At 43.6% G+C, this 21,688-nt stretch overlaps 1 protein-coding gene across 2 annotated transcripts in view; it reads right to left on the reverse strand.

The window, feature by feature from the left end:
* The window catches only part of DOCK1 (dedicator of cytokinesis 1), a 649,074-nt gene that overhangs the window by 171,816 nt on the left and 455,570 nt on the right, over nt 1-21,688 (reverse strand). For both annotated transcript variants that reach the window (XM_063962225.1, XM_063962224.1), the window contains exon 30: nt 4,738-4,816. In XM_063962225.1, coding sequence (XP_063818295.1) covers nt 4,738-4,816 — 79 coding nt within the window. The remainder of the gene's footprint in view (nt 1-4,737; nt 4,817-21,688) is intronic.

Here is a 21,688-nt window from a genome sequence, read left to right on the forward strand (position 1 = left end):
TCCTAGAATGTCCTGACCACTAGAGGATGCTGGGGTTCCAAAAGGACCATGGGGTTTATACCAAAGCTCCAGACCAGGCGGGAGAGTGCGGACAACTCTGCAGCACCGATTGAGCAAACCTGAGGTCCTCATCAGCCAGGGTATCAAACTTGTAGAACTTAGGAAAAGTGTTTGAACCCAACCAAGTAGCTGCTCGGCAAAGTTGAACCGCCGAGACTCCTCGGGCATCTGCCCCAAGAAGAGCCCACCTTCCTGGTAGAATGGGCCTTCACCAACTTCGGTAACGGCAATCCAGCCGTAGAATGAGCCTGCCGAATCGTATCATAGATCCAGCATGCAATAGTCTGCTTAGAAGCAGGAGCCCCAATTTTGTTGGGAGCATACAGGATAAACAGAGCCTGTTTCCCCAATCTGAGCCGTTCTGGCGACTCAAATATTCAAAGCTCTGACTACCACAAGAGACTTCGAATCAGCCAAGGCTTAAGTAGCCCCAGGCACCACAATAGGTTGGTTCCGGTGTTGCCAATTTCTCAATTCCGCTCTATCCACAAGGAAGATAAAAGAGGGCTCTTGTGAGGCAAAGCCGCCAACTCCGACACCCGCCTTGCGGACGCCAATGCCAATAGCATGACCACTTTTCAAGAGAGAAATTTTTACCTTACGTAAAGGTTCCAACCAGTGTGACATAAGAAACTGCAACACCACATTAAGGTCCCATGGTGCCACTGGGGGCACAAATGGAGGTTGGAAGTGCAGCACTCCTTTCACGAAAGTCCGAACTTCTGGAAAGGTGGCCCATACTTTTTTAAAAGAAAATTGATAAGGCCGAAACCTGCACTTTAATGGAGCCTAACCTTAGCTTGCATCCACACCTGCATGCAAAAAATGGAGAAAACGACCCAGCCGAAATTCTTCCGTAGGAGCCTTCTTAGATTCACATCAAGACACATACTTCCTCCAAATACGGTGGTAATCTACGCCGTTACTCCTTTACTAGCCTGAAGCAATGTGGAAATGACTTCACCGGCAATACCCTTTCGGGCCAGGATATGGCGTTCAACCGCCAAGCCGTCAAACGCAGCCCCGGTAAATCTTGGTACACGCCCTGTCCTTGCTGTAACAGGACCACTCTTAGAGGAAGAGGCCAGTGATCTTCTATGAGTAAGTCTTGAAGATCTAGATACCAAGCCCTCCTTGGCTAGACCGGAACAATGAGGATTGCCTGAATCTTTGTTTTTCTTATGGTTATCACCTTCGGAAAGAGTGAAAGTGGAGGGAACACATAGACCGACTGAAAAACCCAAGGTGTCACGAGGGGGTCCACTGCTATAGCTTGAGTGTCCCTTGACGTGGAACAACATCCCAGAAGTTTCCTGTTGAGGCGAAAACGCCCTCATATCTAATCGAGGAATTCCCCCAAAGACTTGTCATTTCTGTGAACTTCTTGATGAAGACCCCACTCTCTTGGATGAAGATCGTGCTGAGGAAGTCTATTTCTCCGTTGTCTTCACCCGGAACGACGACCTCTAATAGAGCGTTTACCTGCCTTTCCGCTCATCAGAAACTTTTGTGGCTTCCACCATTTCCGCTCTGCTCCTCATTCCGCCCTAGTGGCTTACTTGCGCCACTGCTGTTTAGTCGTCCGACAGAATTAAGACGGGCAGAACACGAAGAAGATGTTCCATTGTAAATAGCTCTTAATCCAAGAATGCTTATTGCAGGCAAGCTTTTTGGCTTGAGCTTTCCCCTTGGAAATTCTTCCCTTGGAAAAACTGCTCCCCAGCCTCGGAGACTTGTATCCATGGACACCAAGATCTAATCCTGGATCCCGAACCATCGTCCCTGTAGGAGGTGAGAACTGTGAAGCCACCACAGGAGAGATAGTCTGGTCCTGTAAAATAGGAATATTTACCGGTGCAGGTAAGACCCGGACCATATGTCCAACTGGTCCCGCAAAACAACTTTGGCATTTGACCTGCTCACCGAATGGTCTTGCAGGCCACAACCATCTTCCGCATCAACGGTTTTACACTGTTGCAAACCTGATCCAACTCTGGATCGTCAGATCTCTTTCCACAGGAAAAAAACAAACTCTTAACCGATCAGTATCTAAACTTATTCCGAACTCCGATCTCAGCGTCGCTGGGATCAACAGCGATTCTTTGTGACGAAGAACTGTCAGAGAGAAACAACGAATTGTACCATTTGTTTCTTGACCTCGCTGCAGTCAGGAGAGCGTCCCAGTACAGAAAAATAATGGCTCTTACTATAGAAGGAAACCATCATACCACCATCACTCTGGTGAAATGGCAATGACAATGCTGAATAGCAAAAATAGGTAAGTTTAATGCGGATGACACCGCACATAAAACCCCTTTCTTCTTTTACAGGTCGGAAATCCCTGCCCTGAGAGATTCCAACTTGTAGTTCAACTTCTTAAGAAGAAGAAGAATGGTGACAGGGCCCCGTGTAGACCAGGGGTAGACATTCACTTTATTCTATCTATGGCGGGAGAAGAATAAACACTCGGACTACTCGTGAGGATTCGAGACCATCTTCTCATGGCTGACCTAGAGCTTCATCGACAGAGCGACCAGCACATGAGAAGGAAACTTTACTTCAGCATCCATAATAAATTGTAATATAACTGTACACATATAAATACACACATATATATATATATATATATATATATATATATGTGCAAAAAAGATAGTATAGCGCCACTTGTGAGGTTAAAATCTCAGCAAAACTATATGAATGAATTATAAACTTTTGTTAAAAAAGCTACAAGCCCACGTAACCTTTTAAAATGGTGTCAGCCCACCCCTAAAAATACAACACTGGTATGGTATTGTTAGAGAGTATAAAAAATGGGGGGATAGGGGTACTGGCGACGAGTGTGGCTAAAAACAATGTTTTTGTATGCTTATAATTAGAAGCCAAAAGATATTATAAAATTAGAAAAATAGATTTTAATATATACGAGAGTAAAACAGTTTCAATGAATGGTTTTAAAAACAGGAATAAAAAACTTTTGTCAATAAACGAGAAATATAAAAGGATAGGAATTCAGAACTTAGCTTGAAAACAGTGGGTGGTCAGTACAGTACAGTGCCTATGCACTGTATACATCTTTGTCAGGGTTAAACTGTGAGGTATTATTGCTGCCCAGGGCGCCCCCCCCGTGCCCTGCACCCTTGTAGTACCGCTGTATGTGGAAGCAATGGCGCGCAGCGCGACCGCTGCGCGTTACCTCCGAGACACTGAAGTCTTCTGCCGTCACTGAAGTCTTCTGTTCTTCTAATACTCACCCGGCTTCTTTCTTCTGGCTTTGTGAGGGGGGCGACGGCGCGGCTCCGGGAACGAGCAGCTAGGCGAACCAAGTGATCAGACCCTCTGGAGCTAATGGTGTCCAGTAGCCTAAGAAGCAGAGCCCTTGAACTCAGAAGAAGTAGGTCTGCTTCTCTCCCCTAAGTCCCACGATGCAGGGAGCCTGTAGCCAGCAGGTCTCCTTGAAAATAAGAAGCCTAACAAAGTCTTTTTAGAGAAACTCAGGAGAGCTCCCCTAGTGTGTGTCCAGTCTCCTCTGGGCACAGAGTCTAACTGAAGTCTGGAGGAGGGGCATAGAGGGAGGAGCCAGTTCACACCCATTCAAAGTCTTATAGTGTGCCCATGTCTCCTGCGGATCCCGTCTATACCCCATGGTCCTTTTGGAACTCCAGCATCCTCTAGGACGTAGGAGAAACAACATTTTCAACTGATAGTTCTTTACTAGTTGTATAAATAAAGAAACCAGGAAGAAAACTATTTTGGTCCTGGTAATCTCACCTTAATTTTTAACTTTTTATTTTTGCCAGTCACAAAGTGTCAGATTGAGAAACTGTGAAACTCTGACACAAAGAGATGCGAGAATTCTGTGTTCCAGTTCTTACGGTTCCTGCATATTTATGCGTGTCAAGAAGCTAAATAGTGCGTATAAACTTTTCTCCACCCCATAGAAAAAAATACCATAACAATTCAAGTTGTGTCATTACTAAAGAAATATATGGTGAATTCCCAGAAGTAAAATTCTATCATTTGTAAAAAAATTAAGTAAAACAGTTTTAAAAGTGAAAATACACTTAGACTACAGATGGAGCCCTGCTCATCTATCCCTTTAATAGGATTAAACTGAGCCAGTGCTGTCGGACTTAATCCCCTGCTGTATTGTTCTCTCTGTATTGTATTGCATCTGAGAACAATAGATGAAAGGTTTATGCTAATAAACCTTGGTGCACCATCGTTCTTCCAATTTTTTTTTTATACCAAAGGTGTACAACTCTGACCCTCAAGTATCCCCAGTAGATAATGATTTGAGGACTTCTGTCTGTGGAAGCATGTGGGATAATTACCGACCCAGCAAAGTAACAGTTTCTGAGGTTGAAAAAAGACAATTTGTCCATCGAGTTCAACCTACTAGATGAACTCACCTGTACATGATTAAAGAAATCCAGAAAACAAGACCTGTTGGTGGTACTTGTGGACTGGACTGGAGAACCCCTGGTTTATACAGTTTAGTTTTTGTAGATCAATACAGAGCTATTGCCTATGTTTAAGAGATGGTTGTTTATGCATGGGAAAGCCAAGTAGGTCTTCTGCAATCTATTACAGACAATTCTGATGATATGATAAGATTTCTGGAATTATTAACATAAAAGACGAGATTATCTCCTGGGAAAAAAAATGCATAGTTACCTGTAACTCAAAGTTGGCCTGATCCAAAAACTTTTTGTTCAGCATGTCTGCATACTGGTTAATTGCTCGCAAGAACACTCTGAAAGATCAAGGAAAACAATTGTCTAATTACTGTACTCACAGGTTCAGTATTTTAAATGTGGGATGAAAAAGAGTAACAAAACCAGACACAAGATATCGGAACAGGCTATTTGGTCATGCTACTGTTACGCACACACTTACTTGACGTTACTATACAATAAAGATTGTGTATAAGGAAGATGAATAATATTGCTTGTTAGGACGGTATCCGGACTATAAATCTACACTAAAAAGGTCTACAGTCAATAGGTCTACCACTAATGGTAGATATGCATTTCGTGACAGGGTCAAAAAGGTCAACATGGTCAAACAGATCAACATGACATTGGTCGACACACATATCGTAGACACAAGGTTTTTTAATTTTTGTAAAAATGTTTTCATACTTTACCATCCACGTGGACTACGATTGGGAATAGTAACCTTGCCCGAAGCATGGCGAGCGAAGTGAGCTATGCGAGGGAACGTGGTACACCAATGGGGCTTGTTTGTAGCAGAAAAGGTGACAAAACGCCCGAAAAAACCCCCAACATTGTGTCCACCTTTTTTGTGTTGACCATTTACATGTCAACCTTTTGACCCTGTCGACCTTTCCTACTGTCTACCCATTCTATGTCGACCTTTTGACCCTGCTGACCTAATGCATGTCTACCATTAGTGGTAGACCTATTGACTGTAGACCTTTTTAGCGTTTTTCTAATAATCCACACCCGTTAGGAGGTATGTTCTTCTATAAGAAAGCAGGCAGAGGTACGACAGACATTCAAGAAACACACAGTGTACACTGGTTACTTTATACACAAGGATACAGAGCCTGTGATACTGTACAGCACGTAAGACCTTCAGAATCCGCTTTCCGAGGGCGCTGCCTTATGTTCTACTTGTCTGCTCTCCTGAAATGTTCGGAAGTTGCACACGTTTTGCAAAGTTCTTCTAGACTCCTTGGATTGTAGACCTACCCAACCTCTAGCATTACAACCATTTCCATTTGAGTTTCAATATTCCATTTAAATCAGCAATTAATAAGGTATAGTAACATGAGTTTCCGAGTGATCAGGATATACATTTGCTTTGTTTTCCTTATTTACGCACAGTTTTTGTAAAAGACACAATAGATTATAACAACAACGATGTGCAATCAATAGTATTTTCTGTAAAGGATGATGCATCTATCCAAACAAGACAGATAAAAAATAAAGGGGCTAATTCAGACCTGATCGCTGCTGTGCGTGTTCGCACAGCAGCGATCAGGTCTGAACTGCACATGCGCCGCAGTGCGCTGGCACATGCCAGACAGCTGACGGCTGTCTTAGCCCTGCGATCGCCTCTGCCAGATTGACAGGCAGAGGCGGTAGCTGGGCTGGAGAGGGCGGGCCGGCGGCATTTAGCCGTTGTTTAGGGGGCGGGCGGGCTGCGGCGGCTGCGTGACGTCACATGCAGCTGCTGCGACGAGTAGCTCCCTGACAGCGCGTAGGAGCTGCGCTGGCTGGGAGCTACTCTTCCAGTGCAAAAGCATCGCCACTGTGCGATGCTTTTGTACTTGTGCAGCTGATCGTAGATGTTCTAAATTTTCCTTTGTATATGCTCATTTATCAGGCCTGGCAATAACGGGAAGGATTGGAACTGATGGAACAACTGCTGCTCCTGCCTTCAGCCCAGTGCAATGGTCAAACTTTCCATACTCCTATTTATGAAGGTGAACATGATGGTTTTGTTGGACATACTGTTAGACTGATAATAAGCCGAAGCATTTACAATGCAATGAGCGCCAGGACACAACTAAAGGGGCCTACACACTCAGCGATGTTTGCAATTTTGACGATGATCGATCAGAAAGATAATCGATCATTGTCCAAATTGACTTGATAAGTCAAAGCGACGGAGAACCAACGTTGAGCTCATACACACTGAGCAATATGAACAATTTCTCATCAATTATGTTCTGAAAGCACAACTTGTGCCGTTGTGTATATTATGACACCGCGTTCTCTCCATATTGACATGTATGATATTTAATAATGATGTCAATGTCTCTAACTGCCAACATGCATGAAAGCTGGAGGAGCTCCAGTGAAACATTTTGAGCACAATAAATGAAAGTCATTTGTCCTTATTTGCAAAGTGCCAGGCCACAGTGCAAAATCCTCCTTGGTAGTGTTGTAAACTATAAATTTACAGGATGCAGAACAAAAACACAATTCTACATGCACTTTGCTCAATGTAAAAAAATAAATACTGTAGATACAATTTTTAAAAACAATAAATACACTGTATTTGGGTGGAAAGTAACGAAATTATGTTAGAAACTGTCAGTCACTGAAGAATTGTTCATCTTCAAGCCTTCCCTATTCAGCAGATGACATGAAAATAGGGAGGCCAATCCCGGGCCATCGGGATCAAAAAATTATCAATCCCGGGATTGGTTCCCTTGCAAAGTCCGCCGCTGTCCCGCACTCCCCCAGCCTGCTCAGGCCACATAATAACATTACCCATCTGACCTCCACCTACTGCAGCGTGAGGTCCGAGCGGCGGGCGACTGTCTGCGCAGCGTGATGTGAAGTCAGAGGTCACGCTGCGCAGACAGCTGCACACTGCCCGAAGATGTGCCTAGCCAGGAGCAGGGGGAGCCGGGCAGCGTCTGAGCCTCCTAAGGAAGATCTGCGCTGCCCGGCATTGAAAAAACAAAGACGTTTCCTAATCCCGAAATCCCCGGGATTGGAAACCCCAATTCCCGGGATTGAATCCCGGGCAATTTTTGGTCAAAATCCCGGGATCCCGCCAATCTCGATCCCAGGATTGGCCACCATACCTGAAAAGCTCCTGAATTTCAGTATTCAGTTTGTTTTTTATTCTCGAGTATTTTCAAGAAAACTGGTCAGCATTTATTTGTCAATTTATTATCACTATTTGCATTGAGTAAGTATTGTGCTTATTTTGTCTTATTAAACACATTTTCTGTCTTCGTGTTCTTAAATAATTTACTGTAAGGCCTGGATGTTCATAACCCTAAATTTGAGAAAGACAATAGTTTGGTTTACAGTTTCTCTGATTGATTTAGGTTGTGACCGTATTTTAGGCTAAGTCAAAGAGACTTAGGTTTAAGAGTGTTACTATCAGTTTCCATAGGGCCACTGTCTGGTATTGCTGCTGTAATACAGTAATATGTATGGGCACTCTAAAGCAAAACTGATGCTGCAATTGTGCTTGCCTGCTAATGCCATGCTTATTTTGCCAATCATTACCAGGAGGTAAATAACTTTCCTGCAATATGTGACCGCACTTTGCACGAAAATAAAAAGGTAAAACGAGAGAAACTCTTCACTGTACTTTGCATGCTTATTATCGTCAAGATATATATTATTTTTAGCCTGCATGGAGACAGGCAGTCACCCAGCCCTACTTATATGTTGTTAAATGCCATATGTGACATACTGGATCGCCGTAAAATATTATACATGATATACAGTATATATTGATCGGCCTTTCTAACAAACTTGCTTATTACATTTCAGTCATGGCAGTTGAGCCACTCGTGCGTAGAAACAGTAGCAGTACTGTATATAACAGCTTGTCTTCGGCCTTGGTATTAACAGTTGAATAGAATCGATAGTGATAATTATTTCAGTCCAAGCAATGAAATAATGGAAAAGATAACCACTATCGTGAATATAGAACTCTATTAGCTTGTTTAATTACCAAAAAATCACAGCTATTAGAGTGCGAGCCACCATATTTTCTGCAAAGTGCTTTATCTGTCTAAAGCTTTAAATAGTACTCTGTCCATAGCTAATGAATTTATACTGTGATCTTATTCTATCTAGTACATAGATTGTATTATAGCTCTTCTCTCTAACACGGCTATAAACATTGGCAGCGACTACTGTAGCACACAGCTGCTATGTGTTGTGTACGTAACATTCCTCAGACAATACACTACATAACTGGGGGATCTTCTAAAACTGACAATCCCTATGAAAGAAACTGTGTGCACAAAGAAAAAAAGAAAAAAAAAAGATACTGCACAAATATTTAAACCTGGAACGGACTCTCAAAAGTCTGCCAACTATACCTACAGGTCCATAAAGCTCAAAACAAATGTCTGCATCTTCCTTTTTTAAATATGCAAATGTCCCGCTATTGTTGAAGGTATCTGGATGGTAGGTCAACACATGAAAAAGTTTACATTACTTTTTTACAATTTTTTTTTTACTTTTTCATACTTTACCATCCACGTGGACTATGAATGGGAAGTGAAGCGATCAATGAAAGGGAACGTTACGCAAAAAAACGACTCCAACATATCATGTTGACCTTTTCATGAATAAACATGTCCCACGTCGACCTTTTCCCTGTGTCAACCTTTTCCCTATATCAACCATGTCCATGTCGACCAATAGTGTTCGACCTAATGACTGTCGACATTACCCAGGTCAACCCGTTGATTCTTAACCATTGTTGAAATAGTGTAGGATGGAGGGACAATGGCATTGTGGTACAATCCACTATGGAAAACAGAGGTTATCACTGCGCTGATGTCTGGGATAATTTTAGAAAATTCACATACATATCTAATTGACTAACCCAGGGCTATCCTATTAGCCTCGATGCCAGCTCTTATCTGGGACTTTATTTCACTTGTCTCAGGCGGTCAAAGCCAAATCTCCGATAAGCACCCATTTTTCCTGTGATAAGTGCCGCGGAAGCACACAGGTCTGCGACTTGTTGTGGACCCTATGCGTTTTCGGGTGATAAAGGGTAATTTTCCACACAAAACTAACTGGCTTTAATTGGATAGCCCGAATTGACCATCTGGCTTGTACTGTGATAAAAGCCGGTTGTTGTGGGGGTTTTTTGTGTGTGGCAGCTTACTGCAGCAAATAGGAAACCCCCATAATCTAAATAAGCGTGACTCTTCTATAAAGAACGTGATGACTTAGGGTAAGATTTCTAAAAAAAATAAACACTTCTTACAATGACATCAAGAAAAAAAAAAAACTAATAAAAAAAAATATGTAATGTGTAATAGTAACAATTGTATACTAAATTTTAAGATATACTGTATTATTAATAAATTAAAGTTAGCAAGCTGGGCGGCCGTGCTCTGCGATGGACGGCTCCCAGCACGCGATCTACAGGATTGCAAATTCTGCTACTTAGCAGAATTTGCAATTCTAACTAAATCAGGCCCATTGGCGCTATATAAAGCTTTTAATAAATGATTAATTAAATACTGCATTTTTTTCAGCATACAGTGTTTCACTGTTGTAGGGTCTATCAGTCTGTACTGGTGTTTTTAGATTTGTTGGTAGAAAATGCAAACCTTGATTCATCTCATGCTTCAATATTATATTGTGGTGCGTGGCGCAATATGGAGCTAAACATCTTCACAGGAAATGTTAAATATGGGTTTAAGTTACTGAGGTATTAATAACCAGCAATCTTGCTGCACTTCCTACTTAAAGCAAATCATTTCTCAAACACATAATCATAATCAGTGGGAGTTCTGGTGCTCAATCGCACTGAATGCAACCCAGGGAACCCAGTGATTGAGAGGACTGTTAGATTAAAGGTCTATGACTGTTGATGTGTCCTTTGACAGGTTCACTCTCGGCGTTCCAGACAATTAGAAGAAAGCACAGATAATGGCGGAAACCGCTGTGGCGGCCTGCGGACACGGCAGGGCACAAGGGTGGACGGGGCAGGAATTTAAGGATTACAGCTGTAAATTTATGGAGTAAAGAGCAGTCTCTTGACCTTATGATGGATAAAATCACTCGCTTAAAATATATTTGTTATACTTTTATTTAGTTACAATAAGGAAGAGAAAACTTTAGTTCCTTGCTTAGAATTTTGAGATTGATCAATTTCATGTTGGGAAAAAAAAGAAAGTAAATGAAAGACTAATTAGAACTTCTAAAAGTTAGTGGCTTATTAATGTAATGAGCAAAGTTTATTATCTGCAGTTGATAAAAGTGCCTATCGCACCCGCTATTTAACATTATGGGTGTAGTATGGTTTGCCGGCGGCCGGGGTCCCGGCGACCATCATACCTGCGCCGGAATCCCAACCGCTGGCATACCGACAGCTGGGCGAGCGCAAATGAGCCCCTTGCGGACACCTCCAGGGGGGTCGTGGACCCCCAAGAGGGAGAAAAGATGTGGTATGCCGGCGGTCAGGATTCCAGAGCCGGTATGGTGGTCGCCGGGAGCCCGGCCGCCGGCAACCTGAAGACCACCCAGCATTATTAATAAAGGGCAAAATAGAAAAAAATATTCTTTTACGGTTAAAGTCATTATTAGCTTTCTCATTTTGCAATAGTTGTCCTTTACATGCATATACTGTAGTAGACAAAAAAGTGATTGCACTATAAAAATGTAATTATTACGCTGTAAATTATAATTGGAAAAAAAAAGTTGTAAAAGAAAGCAAACAGGCAAAACACACTAAACACAGAGAAGACTGATCCCGATTTGTACGTAAACCTGATGGTACTGGCGTATTTATAATGGGTGCAGTGTGTGCGGTGCACATGGGCCCCTGGGGCTCAGGGGGGCCCATACATTATTTTTAATACTCACCCTCTGGAGTCCCACTGCGCTGCAGCAGAAATCACTGGGAAAATGGCGCGGTGCAGTTTTCTCCATTTTTTGCATGTGCGCAGTAGGAAAATCACTGGAAAAATAACCGTGGCGCCTTTTTCCTGGCGATCTGCACATGCCTGGTATACTGTGGGACAGCGCTAAGCTTCCTTTAGGGACCCTAGTGCACAGAAACACAGCTAGAGAGTAGGGGGCTCAGGCCTCCTTCGCCCATGCCTGATGGTCTACTTGCAACTTCAACGGTCGGGGAGCTGCACATGCATTGGAGCGGTTCCGTGCAGAAAGAGTCCTGCACAATCGCTTGCAGTTGCCCTGGAGGTTGGGGTTGGGGGGTGGCTACGGGGGGGGGGGGGGGGGCGGCGACGGGTACTATTTCACAAAACGGGGGCATGTCTGCATCATCGGGATGAAGACTTCCTGGACCCGGCTGACCACTTCCGATGGCCAGTCATAGTTCGCTTCGGCTCATGTTTATGGGTGAGGGCTACGACAATCGCGACCGATGGTCACAGGCCGCAATGGTGTCCCGATGCTGCTGATTTAGACGCAGATGCTGGCAGGAGGCGTCTCTTTCCTGCAGATGTACGCTGTACGGTATGGCACAGCTGCTTTCCTTCTATATACAGCCTCCTGTCTAACCACTAATTTGATCGGTAGATGTGTGAGCGCCAATTGTGCCTATTATTGTCCTGTGATTAGAAGATTAGAAATACTGAAGAAAACCTAGTTTATTTTATTTTTTTTCAGATTACAAAATCAGACAAAATTGCACTGCAATTTGAAACCTTAAGAGATAATAAAATCTTCAGCCGTGCAATTCAGAAGACACGGCGTGGAACGCGGGCTTAGCTAATTTCAGGAGGTTTAGGAATGCCATGATTGATAATGAATTTTAAATGAGGTTACCAAAGGCATTACTAAAATGTCACACCAATTAAGTGAGATGGAAAGATAATGAAGGTTTTTATTTCAGCCGATCAATCCAATCGAGATTCCGCACAACGATTTCCATTGCCTTGATAACAGAATGTTTGATATCAAAATAATGAACATTCACTTGGCACAAAAAGAAATCAATTAAAATGTATTTGACCACCAAAGTCTAGAGGGGTTTGCGGAAATGTGTTCAGTGAAGGTTACAAAGGTAAAAGTAAGCAACTAGTTTATAATTCACCACACAACAAACAAAACAGTAACGTAGGGAAATTTAAGAGCATTTCTCAGAGGAGCGGTTAGTTTGCTGTGGTTTTAGCAGCTTTGAGCAGTGTAAATAACCTTCACAATGTAGCATAGATGTTGCAGTTATTACATACAGTAGCTATAAATAATGCATAACATTACAGCTATAGCACGTGTTCTTTGCAATAAAATCCCACCCATGTAGATTTATAGATTATTCCGATACATTTCGTAAGTGGCGTTGTAGTTGTTTGCAGTTGCATTATATGGTTTTGCCGCCTACAAAATCTTTTCACAATATGGTAGTTCCCATACAGTACAGCTATATACATGGCAGTTGAAATGAAAGTACCCTTATTTAGAACACTCTGGAGTGCGTTCTAAGGCTCATAATGAAGAGAAATTTGGACAACAGATAATTCAGACAATGCGCTAGCCACTTAGTGAAAAAAAAAAAAGTTATACTGTCACCATGTGGCAATACAAAGCACTTGAACAGCCCTTCAAGTGCTAAGGCAACACCAAAGAACGGGCCATCAGCTGCTACTTCAGACATCTTGGCCACCCCAATTACTGTACAGCAATACATGGGATTTTTGGTGAGGTTTTTTTTTTTGAAGAACCAAGTGTATCAGGAAGGTTGTCATACCCTGTCAGATCTAAAAGACAGCATTAGATGTCATGTTTTGGCTATTACATCTAACATGCTACATTTTGCTATATAGAATGCTGTTCTTCAAAAGAAAACTTTTGTTGACCACCATGGAAGACACACTGAACAACCAATAACTTGTTTTCGATAAATGGCTAGGGCACCCCTTGAAGTACCCTGTGTCCAAATTTCTGTTCAGTACTAGTCTTAGAACGCACTCCTGAATACTCTATGAAGGGAAACTTTAATTTTAACATCCCTGTATACTGTATATATGTATTCTGTATGCAAATACAAATAATGCATGTTAAGGGGTTGCTTTAGCTTAATTTTACAGCCACTGAATCTCAGGAAAGGATGGGGGGGGGGGGGGGGGTGTCTGTAAAATAGAGTGTCACAACACTACAATCTAATAATTCTTTCAAATGTAACAATCACTCTCAAATAGAGCAGGCAGCATTCTTCTTGGCTGAAAGTCTGAACCAACATTGGGGCTAATTCAGACCTGATCGCTAGGGTGCGTTTTTTACATACCTGTGATCAGGTAGTCGCCGCCTACAGGGGTAGGGGGAATTCGCTGTGCAAGTGTGCGTTCGGATGTGTAGCAGAGCTGCACAAACTAATTTAATGCAGTCTCTGCGCAGCCCACGACTTAATCTTCCAGAGCGATGATCGGGGCCGGAACGGACGTCAGAAACCCTCCCTCCAAACGCCTGGTCCCTTCTGCGTTTTTCCGGACACTCCTTGAAAACGGTCAGTTGCCACCCACAAACGCCCTCTACCTGTCAATCTCCTTACAATCACCGGTGCAGTCGGAATTTTCGCACCATCCCGTTGCTGCCCGGCGATCCCCATTGCTGCGGACCGTTGTGCCTGCGCATTGGGGTGCATACGCATGCGCAGTTCAGACCTGATCACCTGATCATACCTGAAAACGCACAGCAGCGATCAGGTCTGAATTAGCCCCATTGATGTGAATGTCATCTATCAAATCCATAAATTGCCACATTCTTTCGTGATGTCACTATGAATTTTGTTCCAGCTTTAAAAAATGGCCGCCCTCACTATGGGTGGCAAGATCACTTCCCCCAGTCTGTGACCACAGACCAATTCTGCAATGACCTTGGGGTACAGGTGATGTACGCGGACGACTTATCAGATTTTCTAGAAAGAACAAACGGAGAAGTTGGCAATAGCATCCAATCAGATTCTAGCTACTATCTAGTATATTACAGAAAATGATAGCTTGAATCTGATAGGTTCCTATGGGTAACGTCTCCGCTTCTGCTCTTTAGAAGGTTTCATAAATTTCCCTTTTGTGAAAACTTGCCTATTTATTGGAGCAGTCTTCAGAGTTCCAAGGAGCTGGTGCGGTTAAGTGTGAGAATGGAATTCTTATAATAAATTGACTCACCCACATCTAACCAATGACAAGATTTGTATAATGGCGCAGAAAGGGGTTGAGGGCAGGAGGACACAAATCACAGCAGACCCTGCCGATTTAAAGAGAGCAGTATTTTGGACTCTTGGGGAGTCTGGGAGGATTCCCTGAAACTCTAGAGCAACCCTGGTCCTCGAGAGCTACCAACACAGTGCACGTTTTCCAGGTCTCCTCACAGAGTCCACCTGTGGATCTTTTAAAATGTGACAGTTAGTAATAACTGCACATGTGCACCTGCCAGGTGACCAGGAAAATGTGAACTGTTGGTAGCTCTCGAGCACCAGGGTTGGCTACCACTGCTCTAGAGGCTCCTGAACATTCCAGGAGAAGATGAATTTGTGGCTCGCCAAGAGACGACGGTCTTAATATCCATTTGTTCCCCAGTGATTTTTATCATGTGCTGTATTACGACAAACAATATATGGTAAACTCATGTGCTACACACAATTTGCAGCATTTAAACACTGATGCTCATATTTTATTTACATATTCTGCCCTTTTCACAGCAAGGAAGTGTGCTGAAAATAGACAAGAATGCTATCATGACCTGAAGACATTTAGGAGACTTATGTCATAAGCACATTCATCAACCAACTGAATTAAACATCTTGCAATTTTTCTAGTCGACCTACTGGCTTCTAGTGGCTCGGTGCTGCTTGCATGCTTACAGCACTGGTATTAATGCGTGCATTCAGCTCAAACACCTGCAGTATGGATTTTTTTATTTATTTTTTGTAATTGCAGAAAACAAAGCCTTGGAAAAAAAAGAATGTGCAGTTTACATGCAATTGCATTCAAGCAGCTGTTAAATTATGAAAGGTTACCCATACCCTACACATAGAGGACACAGCAGAACAATTATTCAGCCAATGAATTCACTGGGAGTTAGTGATATTACTTTGCCATGAGATAGTGCCACGTGGCTCAGTGATGTCACTTATTACTAGTGAATTGACAAATTGGATTCTTAGGAATAGTGGTTCAGCTCACTACAGTATACGGCAGACTTCACTCCGTGTTAGTGATAAGTAGACTATAATGCTGATTTAGCCTTTTTTGGGGTGGTCACAACAGGGTGCACAGCAGATGGGAAAGTGACTGTTAGGCCAAACAGAGAGTCTTTAACCAGAATGGCTTATTGGTATACAGCGGGAACAGGGTTATTGCAGGAACACAGTGGTAATGCAGGGGTTAACAGCAGTGGTCATAACAGTGGTTAATGGCCGGTATTAGGTGTCTCATCGCAGGAGGTAAGTACTGTGTGTTCAGAGGTGTAGCTAGGTGCCATGGGGCCCGGAGCAAGGGCATGTTTTGGCGCCCCCTCACCTGTGCTGAATTGGGGGCCTAGCCAACATGTGGGTGCATGTCACAATTTAAAAGAAACAATATTTAAAAATCCTAAATTGGTGACAGGGCCGGTTCTAGACTTTATGGAGCTCAGGGCGAAAGGTTACTTTGGGTGCCCCCATGTTTAAAATAGGGTCAGCGCGTGCCGAAAGTTTGCAACAGCAATATAGGGACATGGCTTCATTGGGAAGGTGCGTGGCCACAGAATAGCACCAATTCACATTACACCGCACAGTAGTGTCTGTTATTCACATTATACCACACGTTATTTCACACAGTAGAGCCCCTTATAGAGGTTACGCCACACAGTAGAGCCCCTTATATACATTACACTATGGTTGAGCACCTTACACAAGTTACACCACGGTAGAGCCACTATGGAAGTAGCTGTATTTAACCATTTACTAGTTTAATGGAAAAAAAAAAAAAAACACTATGTATGCCCCAACTGACCTGACCTGACAACCCTTCAATTCCTCACTGAAAATAAAGCTCCAAATGTGAACCCCCACAGACCTGATAAACCCCCCCCCCCCCCCCCCCAATCTCTGAATAGGAATAATGCTCCAAAATTAACCCCTCCAGATCTAATAATCTCCAAATGCCTTAATGAAAATAATGCCCCAAATGTGACACCCCCCCTCACACAGACCTGACACTCACCCAAACTCTCAATGAAAATAATGCACCAAAATTGCCCCTGACTTGATAATCCCCCAATGCCTCAATGAAAATAATACCCTAGAACTGCCATCCGAGACCTGATAATCCCACTATGCTTCATTGAAAATAATGTCCCAGAATTGCCTGCTGGGCAGGGAAAGCTATGCCCCAGCAGTCTGAGGGGAAGAGAGACCTGTGCCGCAGCAGCCCGATTGGCAGGGAGAGCTGCACTGCAGCAGCCTGAGGAGCAGAGAGAGGTGCTGCAGCAGCCTGACGGACAGAGAGAGGTGCTGCAGCAGCTTGAGGGGCAGAGAGAGGTGCTGCAGCAGCCTGAGGGGCAGAGAGAGGTGCTGCAGCAGCCTGAGGGGCAGAGAGATGTGCTGCAGCAGCCTGAGGGACAGAGATGCGCTGCAGCAGCCTGAGGGACAGAGAGATGCGCTGCAGCAGCCTGAGGGGCAGAGAGATGCGCTGCAGCAGCCTGAGGGGCAGAGAGATGCGCTGCAGCAGCCTGAGGGGCAGAGTGAGGTGCTGCAGCTTCTAATGCAGGGAGAGGTGCTGCAGCAGTAGCTGGGGCAGAGAGAGGTGCTGCAGCATCAATGTAGAGAGAAGTGCTGCTGCAGCCGGGGCAGAAAGATGTGCGGCAGCAGCCTGAGGGGCAGAATAAGGTGCTGCAGCTTCTAATGCAGAGAGAGGTGCTGCAGCAGTAGCTGGGGCAGAGAGAGGTGCTGCAGCAGTAGCTGGGGCAGAGAGGGGAGCTGCAGCATCAATGTAGAGACAAGTGCTGCAGCAGTCAGGGCAGAAAGAGGTGGTGCAGCAGCAGCTGGGGCAGAGAGAGAGAGAGAGAGAGGTGCTGCAGCACCAAAGTAGACAGAAATGCTGCAGCAGCCGGGGCAGTGAGACGTGCTACAGCAGCCAGGGCAGAGAGAGGTTCTGCCGAAGCTGGGACAGAAAGAGGTGCTGCAGTAGCTAGGGCAGAGAGAGCTGCTCCAGTATCTGAAGTAGAGACATGTGCTGCAGCTTCCAGGAAAGAGAGAGGTGCTGCAGGACAGAAGTAACCCTGCTGCACAGCTACAAGCAGACAGTAGGACATATAAAGAGGCTGGCAGAGATCCAGCATGTGCGGGCTGTCAGTTTCTCTGCTGTGACCGCTGGCCTGCCCTGTTCCCTACCTAGTCTCAGAGTATGATTCAGTGTGCGCTCCCTCTGCTTCTCCTCTTCCTGCTCTATGGCTGCCAGTAGGGGGGTGGCGGGCGGCACCGCACCGTCTAACATTTTCGGTGCCCGGAGCTTGCGCTCCACCAGAGCCACCCTCGCTACACCCCTGTGTGTTTACACAGCACTGTATCACTCCAATACAGTAAAGATGGCTGCAGTTTGCACATGTGCAGTAACCCATCAGATCGGAGGTCGCACCTCCCTGCAGACTCTGGATCCTAGTGCCCAGCTTGTTTGCACAGGAGAAAGCGACGCAGGAAGTGCAGAGTGCTGCTGCGTCTCTTCCAACATTTATAGCTACCGTTTTCTTATTTTACCTATGACGCTCAGACTATTGAGATAAAGCTTTTAGAGGTACTGCCTATCTTCAGTATCTGTACATTCTGGCCAGTGACAGCTTCGTGGAGTCTCTCTGGCAAATGGTTCACCGTTGAGGTACTGTATGGGAAAGCCTATTAAACAAAAACAGTTGTGCCTTATTATTATCATCATAGGGGGGTGACAAACATGGGTCATTAACTGAAATCATATTTTATTATTTAATGAAATCATCTTTTCCAAACTGATGTATATCAAATTATTTTTCTACTTTCATATCGTTTTTATTATTGTTTATTTGGAGGTGGAGCTGTGATTCTATGTCCAAGTTCCCAATTCCAATTTGCATGGGTGAACCAGCTAGCAGGGTTACTGGGTTGCACTTGCACATACTGTATGCCTCAACGATGGAAACGGTAAGATCAAGCCTAACCGTTAACAGCCATTAATCAGCTACCCCGGTAAAGATTTTTTTTTTTACGGTCAATTGATGGAAAATCTTTGTCATCTCCACACAATGTCAAACCACTGCCACCTGCAGTTCTCTTGCACAGTAAAATACCATTGGGGCACGTTGGCCGCCCAAATCCCTTTAGCCCTGTGTTTAGTCTGGTAGCTTAAATAGAAGTTATTTATTAGTTCAAAAAGGAAAAAAACAAAAAATCCACTTGTACACATTACAAGAACCTTCATTTCCATTTATGGAGAAAAGACCAGTAAAATAGGGTACATTAATCAAACCACTGAATGATCAAAATACCCTATGGGAGATAGCATTAGTGACCAGTCTACTGTACAAGAAATCAGATCACAAATGTATATACTTAATCAGACTATGTTTGTATTTGTGACTTACAGAAGGTCTCTGTAATTTGGTCAAATACAGGACACTATAAGAATTAGCCCCCTATTCCTAGACCGCCACCACTATAAATCAATAAAAGCAACCGTTCCAGCCTATACAGTTTTCTGCAGATATGAGAATACTTGAGATCGAAGCGTTTGATTTTTCAGAAGAAAGAAAGCTAATTGGTCCCGTCAGAAAAACAGTTTCCAACAAAAATAGGTTATTTTAGGTTTACAGAAGAGGTTTTAATTGATCTGGAGTACGAAGGTCTGCACCTGAAAAATGATTTGTTTATTATTCACTGCCGGTCTCTCAAGAACGCTCTTAATTAAAGCCCCAAGGATTTCATTAGCTAAATTAATCTTTTTTTAAAAACATTTTTAAGAATGCACCATTTCAGATTTGGGCCTCTTATTATTCTGTTAATTCGGTTTACTTAAAAGTCAGGATTTTAATAACCTAGATGAAGGATGTTATGCTATGCTTGTACTGTATAAAGAGACTTTACTTTGATTACAAAAATAAAATAAAAGATCTATACATAAGTTTAGAGTATCCATTTATTTTAATTTTACTAATACACTGAAAATGATCACAACATGTCACGGATCTGGAAATTAAGAAACATTAAATGCAGCTAGACTATAGCTGGATACACACTATGAGATTATCTGTCCAATCTTTCTGGTTGGAACGAACATCTGGTAACGTATGGGAGCAAATGACAATTGACCATTAGCTCCCAAACACTGGATAACAGACAAACATGGACGTTCAGACAAATTGGATAAATTAATTTGATTTAACCAATTTATCAGAATGACCATTTTTGACCATTTTCCAGGTTTTGGGAGCAAATGGTTGATTTGTCATTTGCTCCCATACTGTACATTACCAGATTTTCGCTCCAACCAGAAAGATTGGACAGATAATCTTATAGAGTGTATCCAGCTTTAGTAAAGAATTATCAAGAAATGTTAAAATAAAAACAAAGTGCACATCATTAACTGCAATGAAGAATATATTTAGAAACTTCCTATAAAGAAACATGACAATCATATTCAACGTCAGAGGTAGTTGCAGACAAAGGGTGGTATTCAATTATTTTCACCCCTTTTCACACTCGTTCTGCATCTGCTGACTGGCGTGGTATTATCATTTCAGCTCATTACCCTCGTGGGTAGCGAGGTGCCCTAACCCTTTACGCAGCTAAACCTGATTACTATGGGCGTGATAACGGAAATCACTTTAGAAAGGAGATTGGGTGTGATAATAAGAATTTACTTACCGATAATTCTATTTCTCGTAGTCCGTAGTGGATGCTGGGCACTCCGTAAGGACCATGGGGAATAGCGGCTCCGCAGGAGTCTGGGCACATCTAAAGAAAGCTTTAGGATCACCTGGTGTGCACTGGCTCCTCCCCCTATGACCCTCCTCCAAGCCTCAGTTAGGATACTGTGCCCGGACGAGCGTACACAATAAGGAAGGATTTTGAATCCCGGGTAAGACTCATACCAGCCACACCAATCACACTGTACAACTTGTGATCTGAACCCAGTTAACAGCATGATAATAGAGGAGCCTCTAGAAAAGATGGCTCACTACAGCAATAACCCGAATTTTTTTGGTAACAATAATTATGTACCAGTATTGCAGACAATCCGCACTTGGGATGGGCGCCCAGCATCCACTACGGACTACGAGAAATAGAATTATCGGTAAGTAAATTCTTATTTTCTCTGACGTCCTAGTGGATGCTGGGAACTCCGTAAGGACCATGGGGATTATACCAAAGCTCCCAAACGGGCGGGAGAGTGCAGATGACTCTGCAGCACCCAATGAGAGAACTCCCGGTCCTCCTCAGCCAGGGTATCAAATTTGTAGAATTTTACAAACGTATTTGCTCCTGACCAAGTAATTGCTCGGCAAAGTTGTAAAGCCGAGACCCCTCGGGCAGCTGCCCAAGATGAGCCCACCTTCCTTGTGGAGTGGGCATTTACAGATTTTTGGCTGTGGCAAGCCTGCCACAGAATGTGCAAGCTGAATTGTACTACAAATCCAACGAGCAATCGTCTGCTTAGAAGCAGGAGCACCCAGCTAGTTAGGTGCATACAGGATAAACAGCGAGTCAGATTTCCTGACTCCAGCCGTCCTGGAAACATATAGTTTCCGGGTCCTGACAACGTCTAGCAACTTGGAGTCCTCCAAGTCCCTAGTAGCCGCAGGCACCACAACAGGTTTGGTTCAGGTGAACGCTGAAACCACCTTAGGGAGAAACTGAGGACGAGTCCTCAATTCCGCCCTGTCCGAATGGAAAATCAGATAAGGGCTTTTACAGGATAAAGCCACCAATTCTGACACGCGCCTGGCCCAGGCCAGAGCCAACAGCATGACCACTTTTTCTGTGAGATATTTTAACTCCACAGATTTAAGTGGGTCAAACCAATGTGACTTTTGGAACCCAAAAACCACCTGGAGATCCCAAAGCGCCACTGAAGGCACAAAAGGAGGCTGTATATGCAGTACCCCTTTAACAAATGTCTGAACTTCAGGGACTGAAGCTAGTTCTTTTTGGAAGAAAATTGACAGAGCCGAAATTTGAACCTTAA

This window comes from Pseudophryne corroboree, chromosome 3, assembly GCF_028390025.1.
Source record: "Pseudophryne corroboree isolate aPseCor3 chromosome 3, aPseCor3.hap2, whole genome shotgun sequence".
Lineage (NCBI taxonomy): Eukaryota > Metazoa > Chordata > Amphibia > Anura > Myobatrachidae > Pseudophryne > Pseudophryne corroboree.